At 34.5% G+C, this 17,847-nt stretch overlaps 2 protein-coding genes across 2 annotated transcripts; one reads left to right on the top strand and one right to left on the bottom strand.

Moving 5' to 3' along the window:
* Nucleotides 1–514: 514 nt before the first annotated feature.
* LOC111787881 (purple acid phosphatase 18-like) lies at nucleotides 515–4,191 on the bottom strand. The gene is made up of 5 exons (XM_023667971.1): nucleotides 3,934–4,191; nucleotides 2,215–2,883; nucleotides 1,188–1,376; nucleotides 1,011–1,099; nucleotides 515–835 (listed from the first exon to the last, which is right to left on the bottom strand). The coding sequence occupies exons 1-5, from the start codon at nucleotides 4,075–4,077 to the stop codon at nucleotides 640–642; spliced, it is 1,287 nt and encodes a 428-aa protein (XP_023523739.1). The 5' UTR covers nucleotides 4,078–4,191; the 3' UTR covers nucleotides 515–639.
* Nucleotides 4,192–8,280: 4,089 nt separating this feature from the next.
* Nucleotides 8,281–13,719, top strand: LOC111785401 (heat shock 70 kDa protein 16-like). The gene is made up of 10 exons (XM_023665812.1): nucleotides 8,281–8,654; nucleotides 9,113–10,438; nucleotides 10,634–10,846; nucleotides 11,049–11,144; nucleotides 11,227–11,322; nucleotides 11,802–12,002; nucleotides 12,312–12,458; nucleotides 12,554–12,682; nucleotides 12,764–12,894; nucleotides 13,219–13,719. Exons 2-10 carry the CDS (start codon nucleotides 9,269–9,271, stop codon nucleotides 13,310–13,312), a joined length of 2,277 nt encoding a protein of 758 aa, XP_023521580.1. The 5' UTR covers nucleotides 8,281–8,654; nucleotides 9,113–9,268; the 3' UTR covers nucleotides 13,313–13,719.
* Nucleotides 13,720–17,847: the final 4,128 nt, after the last annotated feature.

A 17,847-nucleotide genomic window follows, 5' to 3' on the forward strand; every position in this document is an offset into this window, starting at 1 on the left:
ATAGTACCCCTATCTTATCTTCAAAATGTCATGATTACCCTCGCCTATCTTCACCCAAAAGTCCATAAATTACGAGTTTATTTTTTAAAATGTGTAATAGATTTTTAATTTTATATCTAATATTTAATTTTTTTTTAAAACAATTATATAATTTATTAGATATAAAATTAAATTTTTATGTCTAATATAATTTTAACCGTCAATTTATAAATTTAAAAAATATTAAATTACAAATTTAACTTTTAAAATTATAAATTTAGTGCATAAATTTTCATTAAAAAAACATAAATCTACTTAAAAAAATACAAAATTAAAATTTTAGAGTTTTATTAAAACATAAAATTTAAATTTTTATTTAATAAATCAATTAATTTTAATTCATATTTTTAAGAATCTTATTAATTTAACCCTTTAAAAAATAAAATTTAATTTATAAAGACTATTTATGACGGTTTTATCAAACTACCGAGACTATTTATAAGGTTTGAATCAACTTTAACGAGGAGTGGTCGACTAAATTTGTAATTTGGTAAAATACATCAAATTATATGTAAATAGGGTGATATATATGTTGTATATGTATATATATGTTCACACAAACTATTTACAATGGAGCCGAGAGGAACTTCATGTGAATTTCTACGGTTGATGGTTCTTCTCAGCAGCACAACCAGAGGCTGCCAATGAGGTTATCCATACTTCATCAGACTTCACTGGTTCATCATCATCATTTCTATGCCAACTCCAAAATGCATGACTTGAATTCACTATCTTCAGCTCCCCATGCCCGAAACTAGCTTCTCGAAACACCGACCATTCAGGCTGTGCGATGTACCTATCGAATACAACCAACACAATAAAACTCGAACCAAATTGGTCTACTATACATTTGCTTTAACATGTCGTCCCTTATCATTTAGATATGAAGTATGGTTCAACGTTTTCATGTTCTCGACTTTTGAATTTGTGTTTATTTGGTGTTTGAACTTTGTGTTAGAGTGATCCCTTACCTGTGAGCTAAACCTTCTCGGTTTCCTCCATCGCCAATAGTTATATGCACAGCACCACAGGGATCAGATTTTCCAGCATACACACGTTTCTGCCATAGAGTGATCATGAATCAAAGGTTAATAGTAGAGGAGAAAAGGCAACACATCAAATGTTCGAATAGGACGAAGAGAAGATACCGAGCGTTCATAAGCATGGACATGGCCACAAATTACTATGTCTGCACCAGCTGCATATAACAATGGCTCCATGGCTGCCATCATGCTTGCACCTTCACCTTGATGAGCTTTATTACTGTTGTACCATGGCACATGGAATAACACTACTAGCCAGGGTGTTCTTTCTTTGTTCACCTTTGCAAGATCAGCCTATTGAACAAAAAAATATCTCAGTCATGTAGCTCAATCATTTCCCATAGACTTTGATTGTTATTTACTAGTGTTCATATAATCGTGTTACAAAGTTTCCTAAACTTTGTAACGGTCCAAGCCCACCGTTAACAAATATTGTCCTCTTTAGCCTTTCCCTTCCGGGCTTCCCCTCAAAGTTTTTAAAACGCGTCTACTAGGGAGAGATTTCCACGCACTTATAAAAAAATGTTTTGTTTTGATGTGGGATCTCACAATCTTCCCCTCAAAGTTTTTAAAACGCATCTACTAGGGAGAGATTTCCACGCACTTATGAAAAATGTTTTGTTTTGATGTGGGATCTCACAATCTACTACCCCTTCGGGGCCCATTGTCCTTGTTCGCACACCACCTCGTGTCCATCCCCTTTGAGGCTCAACCTCCTCGTTGGCACATTATCCGGTGTCTGGCTCTGATACCATTTGTAATAGTCCAAGCCCACTACTAGCAGATATTGTCCTATTTGAGTTTTTCCTTTTGGGCTTTCCCTCAAGGTTTTTAAAACGTGACTGCTAGGGAGAGGTTTCCACACTCTTATAAAGAATATTTCGTTCTCCTCTCCAACCGATGTGGGATCTCACGTACTTCTTCTCAATGAGTATTCCAATCTAATTAAACTATTTGTTCCTGTACTTCAAAAAAAATGAGAATTCTATTCTGAAATAACTTTAGAATCTCACCTAAAGAGTTATTTCAATAGCATTAAACAGTTTTCTCTCGACTGGTTAACTCTCTCACTCCATATTCATTATCAACTAGTAAAAGATTCAATCTGAAAGGAAGTTAGAAGTTTACAAACCTTCAACCATGCATATTGATCTGAGGATTCATCATAATCAGTGTACGATCCAAGCATAATCACATGAGTTCCAGCAACTTCAAAAGAATAATAGAGATTCGAACTCGATCCACTCTCCTCAAATGGCATCTTCCATCTTGCATCATACGAGTCAAATGGAGACTTAAATAGAATTATGCTCTCCTTTTCATGGTTCCCTTGAGTTACCATCCACGGTCTCGTACTCGCAAGAGGCTCCACGAGCTCACCGAACGTGTCCCACCGATGCTGCAAGTAATCGGCATAGGATAGGTCACCTGGAAGTAGAAGCACATCATATTTGCACAGATTAATGTGGTCTAATGTTGATTTGGTCCATCCAGTTTGGCCCAGATCCCCTGCCACTGAAAAAGTGATTGGCAACTGGGAAGGAGGAGTTTTCAGCTGGAACTCAGAACCTTCCCCACCACATCGGTAGTAATAAACTGTGCCGGCCTCTAGAGGCCCAATTACTGCGTGGTGTATCTTTCCTGACTTGTACAAAATGTAAGTGTATGAGGTGCTCTCTCCTTGAGAAACAGAAGTATAGTTTCCAGGTAGTGTCCCATATTCAACAAAAGAGGGAGCAGAATGATCATTAGTAATCCATGTGATCCTCATATGCTTGTCCCCTGCTAGAGAGATATGCACCTACAAGGAATAGTGCAATACATCACACAAATGCAACTCAAATGTGTTAAATCACGACTGAACCTAACAGCTTCGGTTGATAGGTTGTGTAACGGCCCAAGCCCACCGCTAACAGATATTGTCTTCTTTGGGCTTTCCTTTTCGGCCTTTCCCTCAAAGTTTTTAAAACGTGTCTGCTAGAGAGAAGTTTCCACACCCTTATAAAGAATGTTTTGTTCTCCTCCTCGACCTATGTGGGATCTCACAATCCACCCCCCTTCGTGACCTAGCGTCCTCGCTGGCACTCGTTCCCTTCTCCAATCGATGTGGGACCCCACAATCCACCCCCTTTCAGGGTCCAGCGTCTTTGCTGGCACACCGCCTCATGTCCACCCCTTTCGGGGTTCAGCCTCCTCGCTAGCACATTGCCCGGTGTCTGGCTTTCATACCATTGGTAATAGCCCAATTCCACCGCTAGCCGATATTGTCCTCCTTGGATTTTCCCTTTTGGGCTACCCCTCAAGGTTTTTAAAACACATCTGCTAAGAAGAGATTTCCACACCTTTATAAAGAATGTTTTGTACTCCCCAACCTACGTGGAACACAATCATTTATCATATTCTTAGCATTCTCTTTTACCTCTAGACTTGAAAGCTAGTACAAAATTCAACAAATGATCATCAATCTTAACAGGGCTTTATCGAACCTCCTGTGGCTAAATCTAAAAGCATAAGCTAATAGATTAGATTGTATTTAATCATTTGTTCTTCTTTTTTCAGCAGTAAGAACAATAAATTTGCCAAATCCAGGAAAAATGAACACCAAGCGTAGAAAGGCAACTACAAGATCTCAGTAACAAAGAAATGATAGCATAGCAGATACCAAGATTCAACTGGTCCGAGTAAATTGAGGAAAAGGCAACCAGAATTCGATTCACCTAGAAGGAACGAACTAATGCAAAATCAAGCATGGATTCACAATGAGACTTCAAAAATATGATATAACAACAATGAAATCTCAATCGTTTCCATAGAAAATCATAACGAACGTTCAACAAAATGGAAATGAAACCTGCCGAGGTTGAGAAGATGATTTCGGACTCAATGGAAAATGCAGAGTTTGGCGGGGCTGAGGACGAACATAATCAGATTCAGCGCTGAAAGTCGAGACGATTGAAAGGAAGAGGAAGAGCATTAGATTGGGCATGGCCTCCATCGTCACGCGAGTGCGTTGGATTGCTTCCAGCAATATCTTGAGAATAATGATTAAAGAGAGACGAAACCGCACCTTTTTGAAATTGTTTGTGTGTGGGGAAAAGAAGAGCAACTTGTCAAACGATTTCCATTTGTCTTTTGTTTGTAAAGTAAAAGTTCCAGATTTTTCCTCCATTCCTGAACCTCCCGCGCCATGAAAAACGGAAGCAACATCTTCAAAAGTTCCATTAATTTTTTTTTTTAAATTTTTTTTTAATTAGAACACCCAGTAAACCACAGTACACAGTCAAATCTCACATCGATTGAAAAGAAAAACGAGTATCAGTGAAAATATTGAGCCTTACAGGGAGTGGATTGTGAGACCACACATAGATCGAGAGAGGAACAAATGTCAGCGAAAACGCTAAATCTCGAAAGGGTAGATGGTGAGATCGCATGTTAGTTGGAGAGGAGAACGTGGAAACCTTTCACTAGAAGACGCATTTTAAAACCTGGGAAGTCACAAAGAGGATAATATGTTGTTAGCTGTAGACTTGGGCTCTTACATGGATGAACTGAGACTATATCTGAATGAGCAATTATAAATAATTTTAATTAATGATCGACTTAGTTATAATCGTCGTATTCATGACACAGTTTATCTTCGTGCACATAAAAACTTTAGGTTTAGAGTACGGATGCCTATAATTAAATAAAATTTAAATTAATTAATAAATTTTGTATTATAACTGTTCATACGAGTCTATTTCTAGTTTATAATAGTAATTAAATAATTAATAGTAATTTGAAGTATATAAATTAATATTTAATATATTAAATATAAAATCTTTGATATATTGAATATTAAAGTAATTACGAAAAGTACATTAGACATATTTTGCTATCTTTAAATATAATTTTAATGTGATATATTTATTTTAATATATTAAATATTAAAATAATACTATTTTTGTATCTATTAGTAGACACTACGAGGGGAGTAAGATTCAAATTACTTTGTTAATCGAATATTTCAAGGCAAGAATATTGTTTGAGATTCGAATCACTCCACAAGCAAGATCGATCATGTCTAGCTTGAATGATTCTTGTTGATCATCTCAAGACAAAAACACTTGGTTGAGATTTGAATCACTTCACAAGTAAGATTGATCATATCGAGCTTGAATGATTCTACATGCAACCTAAACTACATAGAATTGTAAAGAAACTTAGTCATTGGCTTTGTATAGTCTTAAAATGAAACTATTAAAGACATTCCAAGAGTTGTAACATTTATACGGCTCATAATTGTAACCTAAGGTAAATAAAAAGTCTTAAAATACATTAATCACATATAATAACTCTAAATTATTCTAAATTGTAATCCACCCAAATTTTATAACATGAAACTTCATTTTTCATGACATGAATTGAAATATTTTTTTATAATTTCAACAATATTTTCATTGAGCATAGTGTATGATTGATGTCTTTTGGTTCATATCAGGTCTACATTCAACCTAACAACCCAGACCAACTCAACCCGAACTATAAACGTTGGGTTGGGTTCATTTTTCTAAACCCGAACTGACTCAGTTCGGTTTCGGATTTATGAGACAAAACCCTAGAGTTGACCCGAGCCAAATAAAATATATAAAATATATTAAGAAATTTACGTTAATGATGGGTTTGCCATAGTGGTAGTTTGTCCTAAATTAAAACCATCCACTCAGTCCGACACCAATCAAATACCATGAATTCTTTAACACCTAAAATAGTGTTCACTCTCTAATTCCAATCAAAGTCAGCCTTTAAACTAAATTTTCGAGTTGGATTGGATTACCGAAATCCATCAACCCAACCAATTTGTGGGTTGGGTTACCAAAATCCAACCAATTTGTTAGTTTAATTATAAATAAATATAATATATAGTTTAATTATAAATAAAAAAAATTAAAAAATTATAATTTTCCTGTTGTTTTTATTTATTTATTTATTTATTTATTTTTGTGAATAATTATAGATTGATCTGTGTTTGTTGAACTTTTGGACTGGGTAAGAAAAAAAAAATTCATCAACCCAACTAGAACATGTACACCAATCTAACCTGTACTTCTAGACTGAGTAAAAAAAAATCTATCAATCCAACCGGAACATGTACACCCCTATCTATTAGATTATTTAAACCGAAAACTTAACCGTTATATTGTTAGTTTAATTATAAATAAATAAATATAAATATGTAGTTTAATTATAAATAAATATGTTATAATTTTTCCTTGTTTTTTATTTATATTTTTTTTCTTGAATAATTATAGATGGATCTGTGTTCGTTGTACTTCTGTACTGTTAAAAAAAATCTCGTTGGACTTCAAAAAATCCATCAGAACATGTACCCGAACATGTACACCCCTATCTATTGGATTATTTAAACCCATAACTTAACCGTTATATTGTTAGTTTAATTATAAATAAGTATGTAGTTTAATTATAAATAAATATGTTATAATTTTCGCGATGTTTTTTTTATTGATTTTTTTTGTTGTGAATAATAATAGATTGACTTGTGAACTTTTAATTATCTTTTATCTAAGATTATATCTCAATAATTATAAATTGTGATAAATAAAACTTTTTAAAAAATAATTTTTTTAAGAACCCGAGGGTTGGGTTACCAATCTAACCCACATGAACTTCTGGGTAAAAAAAAAAAAAAATCTATCAATCCAACCCGAACTATGTACACGTTTATCTATTGGATCTTGTTGTATTTAAACCCATAACTTAACCATTATATTTTAGTTTAATTATAAATAAATTTAAAAACGCTTCTGCCATGAGTTTAATTACTAATTATCTCTTTCATATTTTTAAGTAATTAAAATACATTGTTAAATGATATATAAATATAACTTTTAATTAAAATAATAATAATCATAAATAAACAACTAAATATAATATATTTCATATTTATAATATATTTTATTTTATAGTAATGTTTTTCCTTTTATTTTAACAATTTATTTCATATTAAAAATATGATAACTATAATTAACAAAATTACAAAGATTATTAAATTAAATACGTATGTCTTCTTTCTAATTAGAAGAAAAAATTATTAATATTATAAATAAGAGAAAGAAAAAAAATAGTAAAATAATTAATAGAAAGAAGATTAAAAATATTTTATCTAAAAAATGTACGTAAATTTTTAAAGTCTAAAAGAAAATACTTTTAAATTTTAATAATCTTTTAAAAAATATTGACATTTTATTAATATTTTTAAACTTTTTTAAAAAGTTAAAAAATAATCTTAGGGTATTTTTACAATTAATACCCTTTAGCTTAAAAAAAATTCAAAAAAGTATTACTGTCAATGAAAACCGTCCATCCACATCTTATAGATTATCTCAAAAAAAGCTATGAGAGCTTATGTTCAAAGGGGAGAATATCATAGCATTGTAGAGATTCATGATTCCTAACCCAATATCAGAGTCATGTCCTAAACTTAGCCATAACAATAGAATCCTCAAATGTAGAAGAAAGAATGGTGAGATCTCGAAGGTGTAGTCAAAAGTGACTAAAGTGTCGAACAAATGGTGTACTTTGTTCGAGGGCTCCTTTATGTGACTAAAGTGTCGAACAAATGGTGTACTTTGTTTGAGGGCTCCAAATAATCCTCAGATGTAGAAGAAAGAAGGGTGAGCCTCGAAGGTGTAGTCAAAAGTGACTAAAGTGTAGAACAAATGGTGTACTTTGTTCGAGGGCTCCAAATAAAGGATTCGAGCCTCGATTAATCTAAAGTGTCAAACAAATGGTGTACTTTGTTCGAGGGCTCAAAATAAAGGATTAGGGATGGCTATTCGAGAGCTCCATAAGCCTAGAGGAAAGACTTATAGTGTACCTTGTTTGAGGAGAGATGGTTGAGGACTGTTAAGAATGAGTCGACTAATTTAAGAAATGATGATGGATTTATAAATATTGAGAGCTTGAAACAATTTTTAAAGTAAAAAAGATTTAATTTTTTTTTGTATATTTTATAAATAAAATATTAACTGTTTTGTCCGAAGGATTTTTTTAAAATTTTAAATTTAGAAGTATTTTTTAGATTTTTTCTTAGAGATAATTGAATTTACAAATTTTAAATTGAAAAAAAAAAAAGATTTGTTCTTAGTGATTTCTTTTAAATTCCTAAATTGACTACGAGTTCCATAAATTTAAATTAAGAAATTTATTCTGATTCATTGGAGTTACAGGAACGCTTGTGTAGTGATTTCTGTAAATCGAAGAGAAATTTGTTTTTGAGCGGAAGAAATTCGTAGTCAAATTACAGGAAAAGAAACAATTGCTGTGCGGCGACCCTGCGACAAGGAATTCTCAAACCCGAGCTTTTGTATCCATATATAATTTTCCCACAATTGTCGCCCAGCCGATCGAATTCGTAACAGAACCCTCGAATTTCCCCCTTTCCCTCTCACTCCCTCTCTCTAATTTACGAGAAAAGTGTGTGTCTCTCTCTCTCATACCCGTTTTCCGACTCCGATTGCCGTCGCCGGTGGTGTTTCCGGCCGCTGTGAGCTTCTGAGAGGCCGCCCTCAGGTAGGTCTTAATGGGTTTGTTCTAACGTTTCTCTTTTGATTAGCTTTGAGTGACCGTTATGTGAATTCTTCGGTTTGGAATTCTGATTTTCTTGGCGCTCAATGTAAGTTCATTCGCTGCATCAATTTAGGAATTCAATGGCGACTTCTTTCGGAGAATTTTGTTGAGCTTCGCTAGGGCTGTTTTTATGGAACAATATCATGGCAATGTGATACGGATTTGTAATTATTTAGAATTAAATTGTTTCTTTCTCCTTTACATTGAATTGACAATTTGGAGATTATTTGATGATAGCACTAACTTGGATCTTTGAGTTCGTCGACCGTGTTATTTGTTTCCATAATCAACTGGATCTTTTCCTGGGATTTTCATTTTTTTTTTCCTTTCTTTGATAGTTTAATTGTGTTCAAGTTGAATTCAAGCTTCTTTACTGATTGGTTGATCTCATATTTATGCAGTTATTTATGTGATCATTGGTTTCTGAAGCGTTCTTTTGAAGAACTTGGTGATTATTCAGTTATTTGATCGATAACTCGACTTTGTTGCGAAAATAATTGGATTGAGAGTTCATTATTTCAGTTCTTTTTGAAAGCTAATATACCTGACCAGCAGAGATGAGTGTAGTGGGTTTTGATATTGGAAACGAGAATTGTGTTATTGCTGTGTCGAGGCAACGTGGTATTGATGTTCTGCTGAACGAGGAATCACAACGAGAAACCCCTGCAGTGATATGTTTTGGGGAAAAACAGCGGTTTTTGGGGTCTGCAGGTGCTGCATCTGCAACAATGAACCCAAGGTCTACAATATCTCAGGTAAAGAGATTGATTGGACGTAACTTCGGTGAGCCAGATGTTCAAAGGGATCTTAAAATGCTTCCTTTCATAACATCTGAAGCCCTCGACGGCAGCATTTTGGTTAACGTGAAATATTTAGGGGAGACTCATACATTTACTCCGGTTCAGATCATGGCAATGCTCTTTGCACATTTGAAAGATGTAGCTGAGAAAAATTTGGGAGCACCATTTTCAGATTGTGTGATTGGTATTCCATCATATTTTACGGATTTGCAGAGGCGTTTATATTGGAACGCTGCTGCTATTGCTGGTTTAAAGCCGTTGAGGCTCATGCATGACTGTACTGCAACAGCACTTAGCTATGGAATTTATAAAACGGATTTCGCAAATGCAACTCCAATATATGTTGCATTTGTTGATGTTGGTCATTGTGATACCCAGGTCTCTATCGTATCGTTCGAGCCTGGACATATGAGGATCATGTCGCATTCCTACGATAGAGATTTAGGAGGTAGAGACTTTGATGAGGTTTTATTCAGCCACTTTGTTGCAGAATTTAAGAAGAACTATGATATAGATGTAAATTCAAATGTCAAGGCTTCTACCAGATTACGAGCAGCTTGTGAGAAGCTGAAGAAAGTTTTGAGTGCAAATTTAGAGGCGCCTCTTAATATCGAATGTCTTATGGACGAGAAAGACGTTAAGGGATTAATCAAAAGAGAAGAATTTGAAAAGCTTGCTTCTGGGTTATTGGAGAAGATTAGTATTCCTTGTACCAAAGCCTTAGCTGATGCAGGATTAACTGTAGAAAAGATTCATTCTGTTGAGCTTGTTGGATCGGGGTCGAGGGTCCCTGCGATAACTAGGTTATTGACCTCTGTATTTAAAAAGGAACCGAGTCGCAAACTTAATGCTAGTGAATGCGTAGCTCGTGGTTGTGCTCTACAGTGTGCAATGCTTAGCCCCGTCTTCAGGGTCAGAGAGTATGAGGTCTGTACTTTCCTGAGATTTATAGCTTGCACTGGCCAGCATGGCATAATTATAAACACCATCTTTCGTGTTCTTGTATTACATGATTTAATCGATTTCTATTGTGTGTTTTCCTTTATCTACTTCTTCTCTATATTATCGTTTTGTGGGGTTATAGTCGCACAAATGCTAATGCTGTATGGACGATGAATGCAGGTTCAGGATTCATACCCTTTCTCCATTGGCTTCTCATCGGATACGGGTCCAATTAGCTTGGGCTTAAATGATGTACTATTTCCCAAAGGGCAGCACATTCCGAGTACTAAAGTTCTGTCGTTGCAGCGTAACGGTTTATTCCATTTAGAAGCAGTCTATACTGATCTAGATGAACTACCCCCTGGCATATCTTCCAAAATTTGTTGTTTTACAGTATGTTCAGTTTTATGCTCCTTATTTTTATCTTATATTATTGAAGTAGTAGTAGTTCTTGTGGAGTTGGATAGCTTTTGAACAGTCCGAGTGTTCGTAAGCCTACTTTAAAGGGTGTCGTAACCTGTTTCTGCTCCGTTTTTAGTTTCTATTTTTTACGGTTTGGAATTGATTCTCAAATGTGAAGTAATTTGAGATGCAGGTTGGTCCTGTCCAAGGTACAAACAACTTGAATGGAAGGGTTAAAGTTAGAGTCCAATTGAATATGAACGGCATTGTTATTGTTGAATATGCTGCAGTAAGTATTATATCTTTTTTCCATCAGATTTCCAACTATTTAAGGGTTTTTCTCTCTGTATTTACATCAATTATGAATCTAGTTCGTAGAGGATAATGTAGATGAACAAAGGAGAGATGCTACTCATTCAAACACAGAAAGAATGGAGACCGAACACGCTGATTCTCCCCATTCTGAGGTAAAGCTAGATTGTATTGAAGGCAACCCCTTATCAGCACTCAAAAGCTTCATATGTATCAAAAAGATTGTTTGCAAGCCCAAGCACACCGCTAGCTGATATTGTCCTCTTTGGGCTCTTCCTTTCGGGATTCCCCTCAGGGTTTTTAAAATACGTTTGCTAGGAAGAGGAAAGAATGCTTCGTTATCCTCCCCAACCGATATGGGATCTCATAATCCACCTGGTATCAAAACCAGACATGTGCCAACGAGGACGTTGGACCTCGAAAGCAGGGGGTAGATTGTGAGATCCCACATCGGTTGGGAAGGAGAACGAAACACCCTTTATAAGAGTGTGGAAACTTCTTCCTAGCAGACACGTTTTAAAAATCTTGAGGGGAAGCCTGAAAGAGAAAGCCCAAAGAGGACAATATCTGCTAACGATGGATTTGGGCTGTTACACACCGTCTTCAAATGTATTAATTTATTGTGTTCTTCCAGTCTGATGTTACAAGAAAAGGTAAAAGCACAAGGAGGATTGAGATACCAGTTAGTGAACACATATATGGTGGAATGACTAAGGCTGAGCTCTCAGAAGCCCGAGAAAGAGAACTTCAACTGGCCCAACAGGATAAAAATATGGAACGAGCCAAAGATAAGAAAAACGCTTTGGAGTCGTACGTCTATGAGATGAGGAATAAGGTAAATATCCTATTTCAATGGATTTGTGAACTAAACATGGAACTCAATCTTATAACGCTATTGCTACATTCTTTCGACTCCGTCGGGGTTTTAGATCGAACTATTGATTGTCATTGTGTGATCATGAAAGCATCATTAGTTTCAATGAAAGTTCACATTGTTGTGTGATTTCGTATCCGTATGACTTTCCCTTTAAGTAAAGCTCTATGTAGAACCGAACGTTTGATCTTTACAGAAATCTAACGTTGCAACTCGAGTTTTATTGGTATTACAGTATATAAATAACGATCACACGTGGTTTTTGAATAGCTTGTCAACACATATCGGAGTTTCGCTAGTGATGAAGAGCGAGAAGGCATCTCCTCAACCCTCCAGCAAACAGAGGATTGGCTATATGAGGATGGCGATGATGAGACTGAGAGTGCTTATTCTTCTAAGTTAGATGACCTTAAGAAGGTTATTTCTATTTCTGTTGTATCATACAAAGTTATTTAACTTTTTCGCCTTTTCAAGTTCTCTTCTCCTTGCTTACTCTACTCTACAATTGTTAGTTGGTGGATCCTATAGTGAACCGATACGAAGATGAAGAAGCTAGAGCACAAGCTAAAACGCATCTGTTAAAGCGTATTTCTGACTATAGGAACACTGGGGATTCACTTTCACCTCAAGTTCGAGCATTGGTAACGATTAACGACCTCTACTGTTACTACTCGTAGTTCGTTTTGTTTGAGTTCTCTCATGAACTCTTCACTTTTCTCCAGATCCTTGGGGAGTGCGATAGAACGGAGCAGTGGCTAACAGAGAAGAGTCAACAACAAGAATTGTTACCCAAAAACATTGACCCTTTACTATGGTCGAGTGAAATCAAAACTCGGGAACATGATTTCGACAAGTATGACACTTCTCTCTCTTCTCCGTTTGATTTATTGAAATCTTAAAAGTTCCCGGAGGATTAAACTAGTCTTATTTTCGTAGTACTAGACTTTCTTCTTTGGTTCAAACACTCACCAGATCTGAAAATTAAAGGACTTATCGAACACAATTAAAAGTTCAAGGAACTATACGTTGTAAGTGAACTAATTTGAATGGTCATTTGGGCGATGAACTTCTGGTCATGCCGAACCAAACCGAACTGTTGTGTATTAGATAAGAATCGAAAAGGTGATATGCCCTTCTAACTCGTGTCTCCGACCATTTGCATAAACTGCCATTTCAGGACATGCCAGATGATCCTGGGAGCTATGCCTTCTCAGACAAATTCAGGAGATTCCAAGGAACCAAATCATCACCCTTCTGATAATCATTCATAAATTACAACATCGTTTTCTCTTAAGATGAATCAAAGATTATGATCATTGTGCTCCTCACAAAAGTGGATCATATTTCTTGCCACTGTTTCTAAGTCAGATTGAAGCTGATGAGATCAAAGAGTAGAGCAACTGCAGGTGATGACAGATCCAAGTGGTGGCTTTGATTTTTATGTTTTTGTGTTTTTTTTGTCATTAAATTCACTTAGAAACCTTCATGAGTGTTGTTGTTGTTGTATCATTCTAATGGGAGCTGTCTCTCAATTTTGGTACCATTTGAAGGCAGCCATTTTTAGATTCTTAGCTTTCTATTCTTTGTCTGGTTTGAGATTTTGATTTTGTCATAACTTATTATATACACATTCTATGGTGATCATGAACCACAAGAGGAAAACAGGATTTCAGCTTCATTGTGTTGGGTCGTTTGTTACCAAGGTTAAAAAGACTCGTGTCGAACTCGACAATAAAAACATAAGTTGTAGTAGAGCATTCAAACATTAACGTTTCATTTTTTTATTTCAATAGTTGTGGATGTCGAAAATGGTGGTAAATGAAATGGGATTCTCAGGTAGAAGTTCAAAAAAATTTGTAGGAAAATCCTAAAGAGGATAATATTTGCTAGCAGTGGGGTTGAACTTACAAATGGTGTCAGAGCCTGACCGGATGGTGTGCCAGTCAGAATGAATGCTAGCCCCAAGAGACAGATTGTGAGGTTCCATATCAGTTGAAGAAGAGAACGAAGTAACAAAGTATTACTTCTAAGGGTGTTGAAACCTCTACCTAGTGACACGTTTTAAAGGAAGAATGAAGTATTACTTCTAAGGATGTTAAAACCTCTACCTAGTGACACGTTCTAAACGAAGAACAATATTTGTTAATGGTGAATTTGTGGGCTATTTGCATAAGTTCAGAAAAAATGACCATATTTGTTAGCGGGGTGAGCTGTTTGCATAGCATCTTTTTGAGCTGTTTGCATAGCATCTTTTTGAGCTGTTTGCATAGCATCTTTTTGAGCTGTTTGCATAGCATCTTTTTGAGCTGTTTGCATAGCATCTTTTTGAGCTGTTTGCATAGCATCTTTTTGAGCTGTTTGCATAGCATCTTTTTGAGCTGTTTGCATAGCATCTTTTTGAGCTGTTTGCATAGCATCTTTTTGAGCTGTTTGCATAGCATCTTTTTGAGCTGTTTGCATAGCATCTTTTTGAGCTGTTTGCATAGCATCTTTTTGAGCTGTTTGCATAGCATCTTTTTGAGCTGTTTGCATAGCATCTTTTTCTTACTCGGGTCAAAATAAAATTTAGGCGGAGTAATAATAAATTTACCATTAGAACAATTATTAATTAATATTTTGACTTTGGCTTAAAATAGATTTAGATAAACTTAACTGGACTTTATAATCTTCATTAATTAATATTAAATACATCAAAACTTTCACCTTATTATTACAATAATCATTTCACTAATTATTGTATTAAAAGAAAAGACAAAATTTAAGTGGAAATCTATGCTCCATATAATATAATTATATTATAATTAATATACAAAATGTACATTCAATTTCCCTAAGCTTTCTCCAACCTTCTCTCCAATGGCGCCCACCCCATTTCCGGCCGTAATCGCTGCCGCCACTGGCCGGCGACGATCAGTCAACTTCCCGTATGCTCTGCAACACCGGGCGCCACGAACGGTGGCGAGACTCACCGGCACTGATCAATTGAGCCAAAACCTGCTGTACGGACATCTCCTCAACATCCACCTTCCCCAACAGCTCCTCCAACTGCCTCTTCGTGATTTTAATTTTCACCTCCGTGGACACCGCCGTGGATCCCTGACTTTTCCCCCCGTCCTCCACATCCGCCGCGAGAAAGTCCCACTCCTCGCCTGCCCAACGCGCCGCCGCGCCGTCCCGCCGCAGACAGTTGCCCATTTGTGATTTTTGAGAGCGAAATTGAATTTGAGAATTTTAGGTATTAATCGTGTGGGGATTAGGTGGATGGGTTATATATAAAAGGGGTAGTGGAGGATTGGGTGCCACGTAGGATGAAGAAAGTGGGACACGTGGCAGTTGTTTACCTGGAAAGGCACTGGCCGGTTTTAAAGTTGAAGAAATCAAAGCAATTGTGAGTGGTTAAAGAGTCAAGGCGGTGAGTGACTGCAGCTATGCCCTTGACACGTGGCATCCTCCCATTCACTTCTTTAATCATACATATTGCTTTTTAATGCGCGCCGCCACGTCCACACCTCGGCTTCCATTAGCCGATCCTTTTTTCTATTAATTTATTCTTGAAATAAACAATAAATAAATGGGAGATGAAGCCAGCTGAAGCAAGCAAGCCGAATAAGCCGAGCCAGCCAAACAAAAGCAAATTCCATTTTTATCCAAAAAATAATAATAATAAAAAAAGGCGAAAGGCAAAAAAGTAATAATATTAAAAGCAATGTGAAAAGGGGTAAATATGGAATCTCCAGTGTGAACACATTTCAGTAAGCAGAATCTTTACATAATTTTGGATTTATCTAATTTAATTTAATTTAATTTAATTTTTTAAATATCCGTTAGGTGTGAACGTGTGGTTGAAAAGGAATCGGGTTTCTGTTAATGCTCACGTGACTTCCGCACGTGCTTGCCTCCACCAAATTACATTATTATTTTATTCATAAATTTTAAGTTAAATTAATAAAATATATAAATATTGTATTGTATTTCAAATATATATACCTTTAAAAAATTTAAGAAATTTAGAAATATTCTTACAGTTAATACGGTTGAATGATGAAAGTCCCACATCTGCTAATTCAGTGAATGATCATGGGTTTATAATCAAAGAATTTCTCTCCACGAGCACAAGAGAAGTTATGCTCAAAGTGAACAATATCATACTATTGTGGAGAGTCGTGTTCGTCTAACAAACATACTCTTAAAAGTATGAATATTTTTTAAACGTGTTACAAACGACGTCCATCCATAAATTGAAGAGTTGACTTTTTAAGAAGGCAAGCCATTTTGAAGGGCCGTTTTCAACTTAGTCAAATACGTTGAAATAATACCACACAATTCCATCCAAGACAACAATTTAGACCATAATATATAATAATAATAATAAATAAATAAATAGAGTTTATCGACTCCAACAATTAAGTCGGTCTAAAAAAATGTCTCAACTCGACCGAACCCCAAACCACAAACATTTCTAGTATCATCGACTAATAGATTAGAGATTCGAATCCGCTTACTTCTAAATGTTGTTGTTCAATATTAACGATAATTTCACGTCTATTTTTAAGTGTTTAAAGTCAAGTGATCGTATTGAAAATGCATATTTCTTGTTATTGAAAAAGAGTTAAATTCGTAGTTTTAATTTGAATGTTTGATTATCATATTCCCTTTGTTTTATTTTGTGATAAGTCAATTGATAGTGATATTTATTTATTTATATTTTTGGTTTCAATCTCGACTAATTTATCTTTCATTTTTCTAATTTTATGTGACATTTAAGTAAAAAGACAGTATATGAATGAACTGAGATCATATCCAAACGAGAACGATTATGATAATAAAATGATTAAGAAAGACTTAAAAGTCACTACCTATACCAACAAGATACACTTTTGTAACAATTTTATGTGTTAAGAATCACGACTCTCGACAATGGTATGATATTGTCCACTTTGAACATAAGCTCGCGTGGCTTTACCTTGAGCTTCTTCAAAAAGTCTCATGCCAATAGATATAGCATTACTCACTTATAAATCCATGATTTTCTACTAAATTAACTTAGATGACATTCATATATATATATATATATATATATATATATATATATATATATATTTTAAGTTTAGAATTTAATTTGATTAAATTGATTTTTTGTGATATTAAATTAAAAATATGTTTAGGGTTTAAAAATTATTATTATTATTCGAGTAAATGTTACAAATATAATTAAAAAAATATTATGAGTTAAAATTTAAAAGTCAAAGACTTAGGATTTGTATGAATATCTCCACAATACATTATTTGTTTTAAATTGTGAAAATAAAAAGAAATTGTGAAAAATAAAAATTGGAAAAAGACATTTAACCACATATTTAATGGTGCATGTGAGTTTACACTAAAGNTGTGAAAATAAAAAGAAATTGTGAAAAATAAAAATTGGAAAAAGACATTTAACCACATATTTAATGGTGCATGTGAGTTTACACAAAAAAAAAAAAAAAAAAAAACTAGCTAACCTACTATAACTAGATCGAGTAGGGGTAAAATAGTCTTTTTGAACACATAGATTTGCTTCGGGTAAAAATTAAAAATTATGAGGGAGATAATTATAGAGATGTTTTTTTTTTTTTTTCATATTCAATTTTTTAAATGTTTGTTGCTTTTATTTATTTATTATAAGAAGATTTTATTTATTTATTTATTTATTTATTATTATTATTATTATTTTGTTAAATAACACTTTAAAAATTTAATGTTAAATTAAAATTAAATTATGAATCTTACGATATCGATATATAATTATGTGTGGGTGAAAACACAA

This window comes from Cucurbita pepo, chromosome LG02 (genome assembly GCF_002806865.2).
Source record: "Cucurbita pepo subsp. pepo cultivar mu-cu-16 chromosome LG02, ASM280686v2, whole genome shotgun sequence".
NCBI lineage: Eukaryota > Viridiplantae > Streptophyta > Magnoliopsida > Cucurbitales > Cucurbitaceae > Cucurbita > Cucurbita pepo.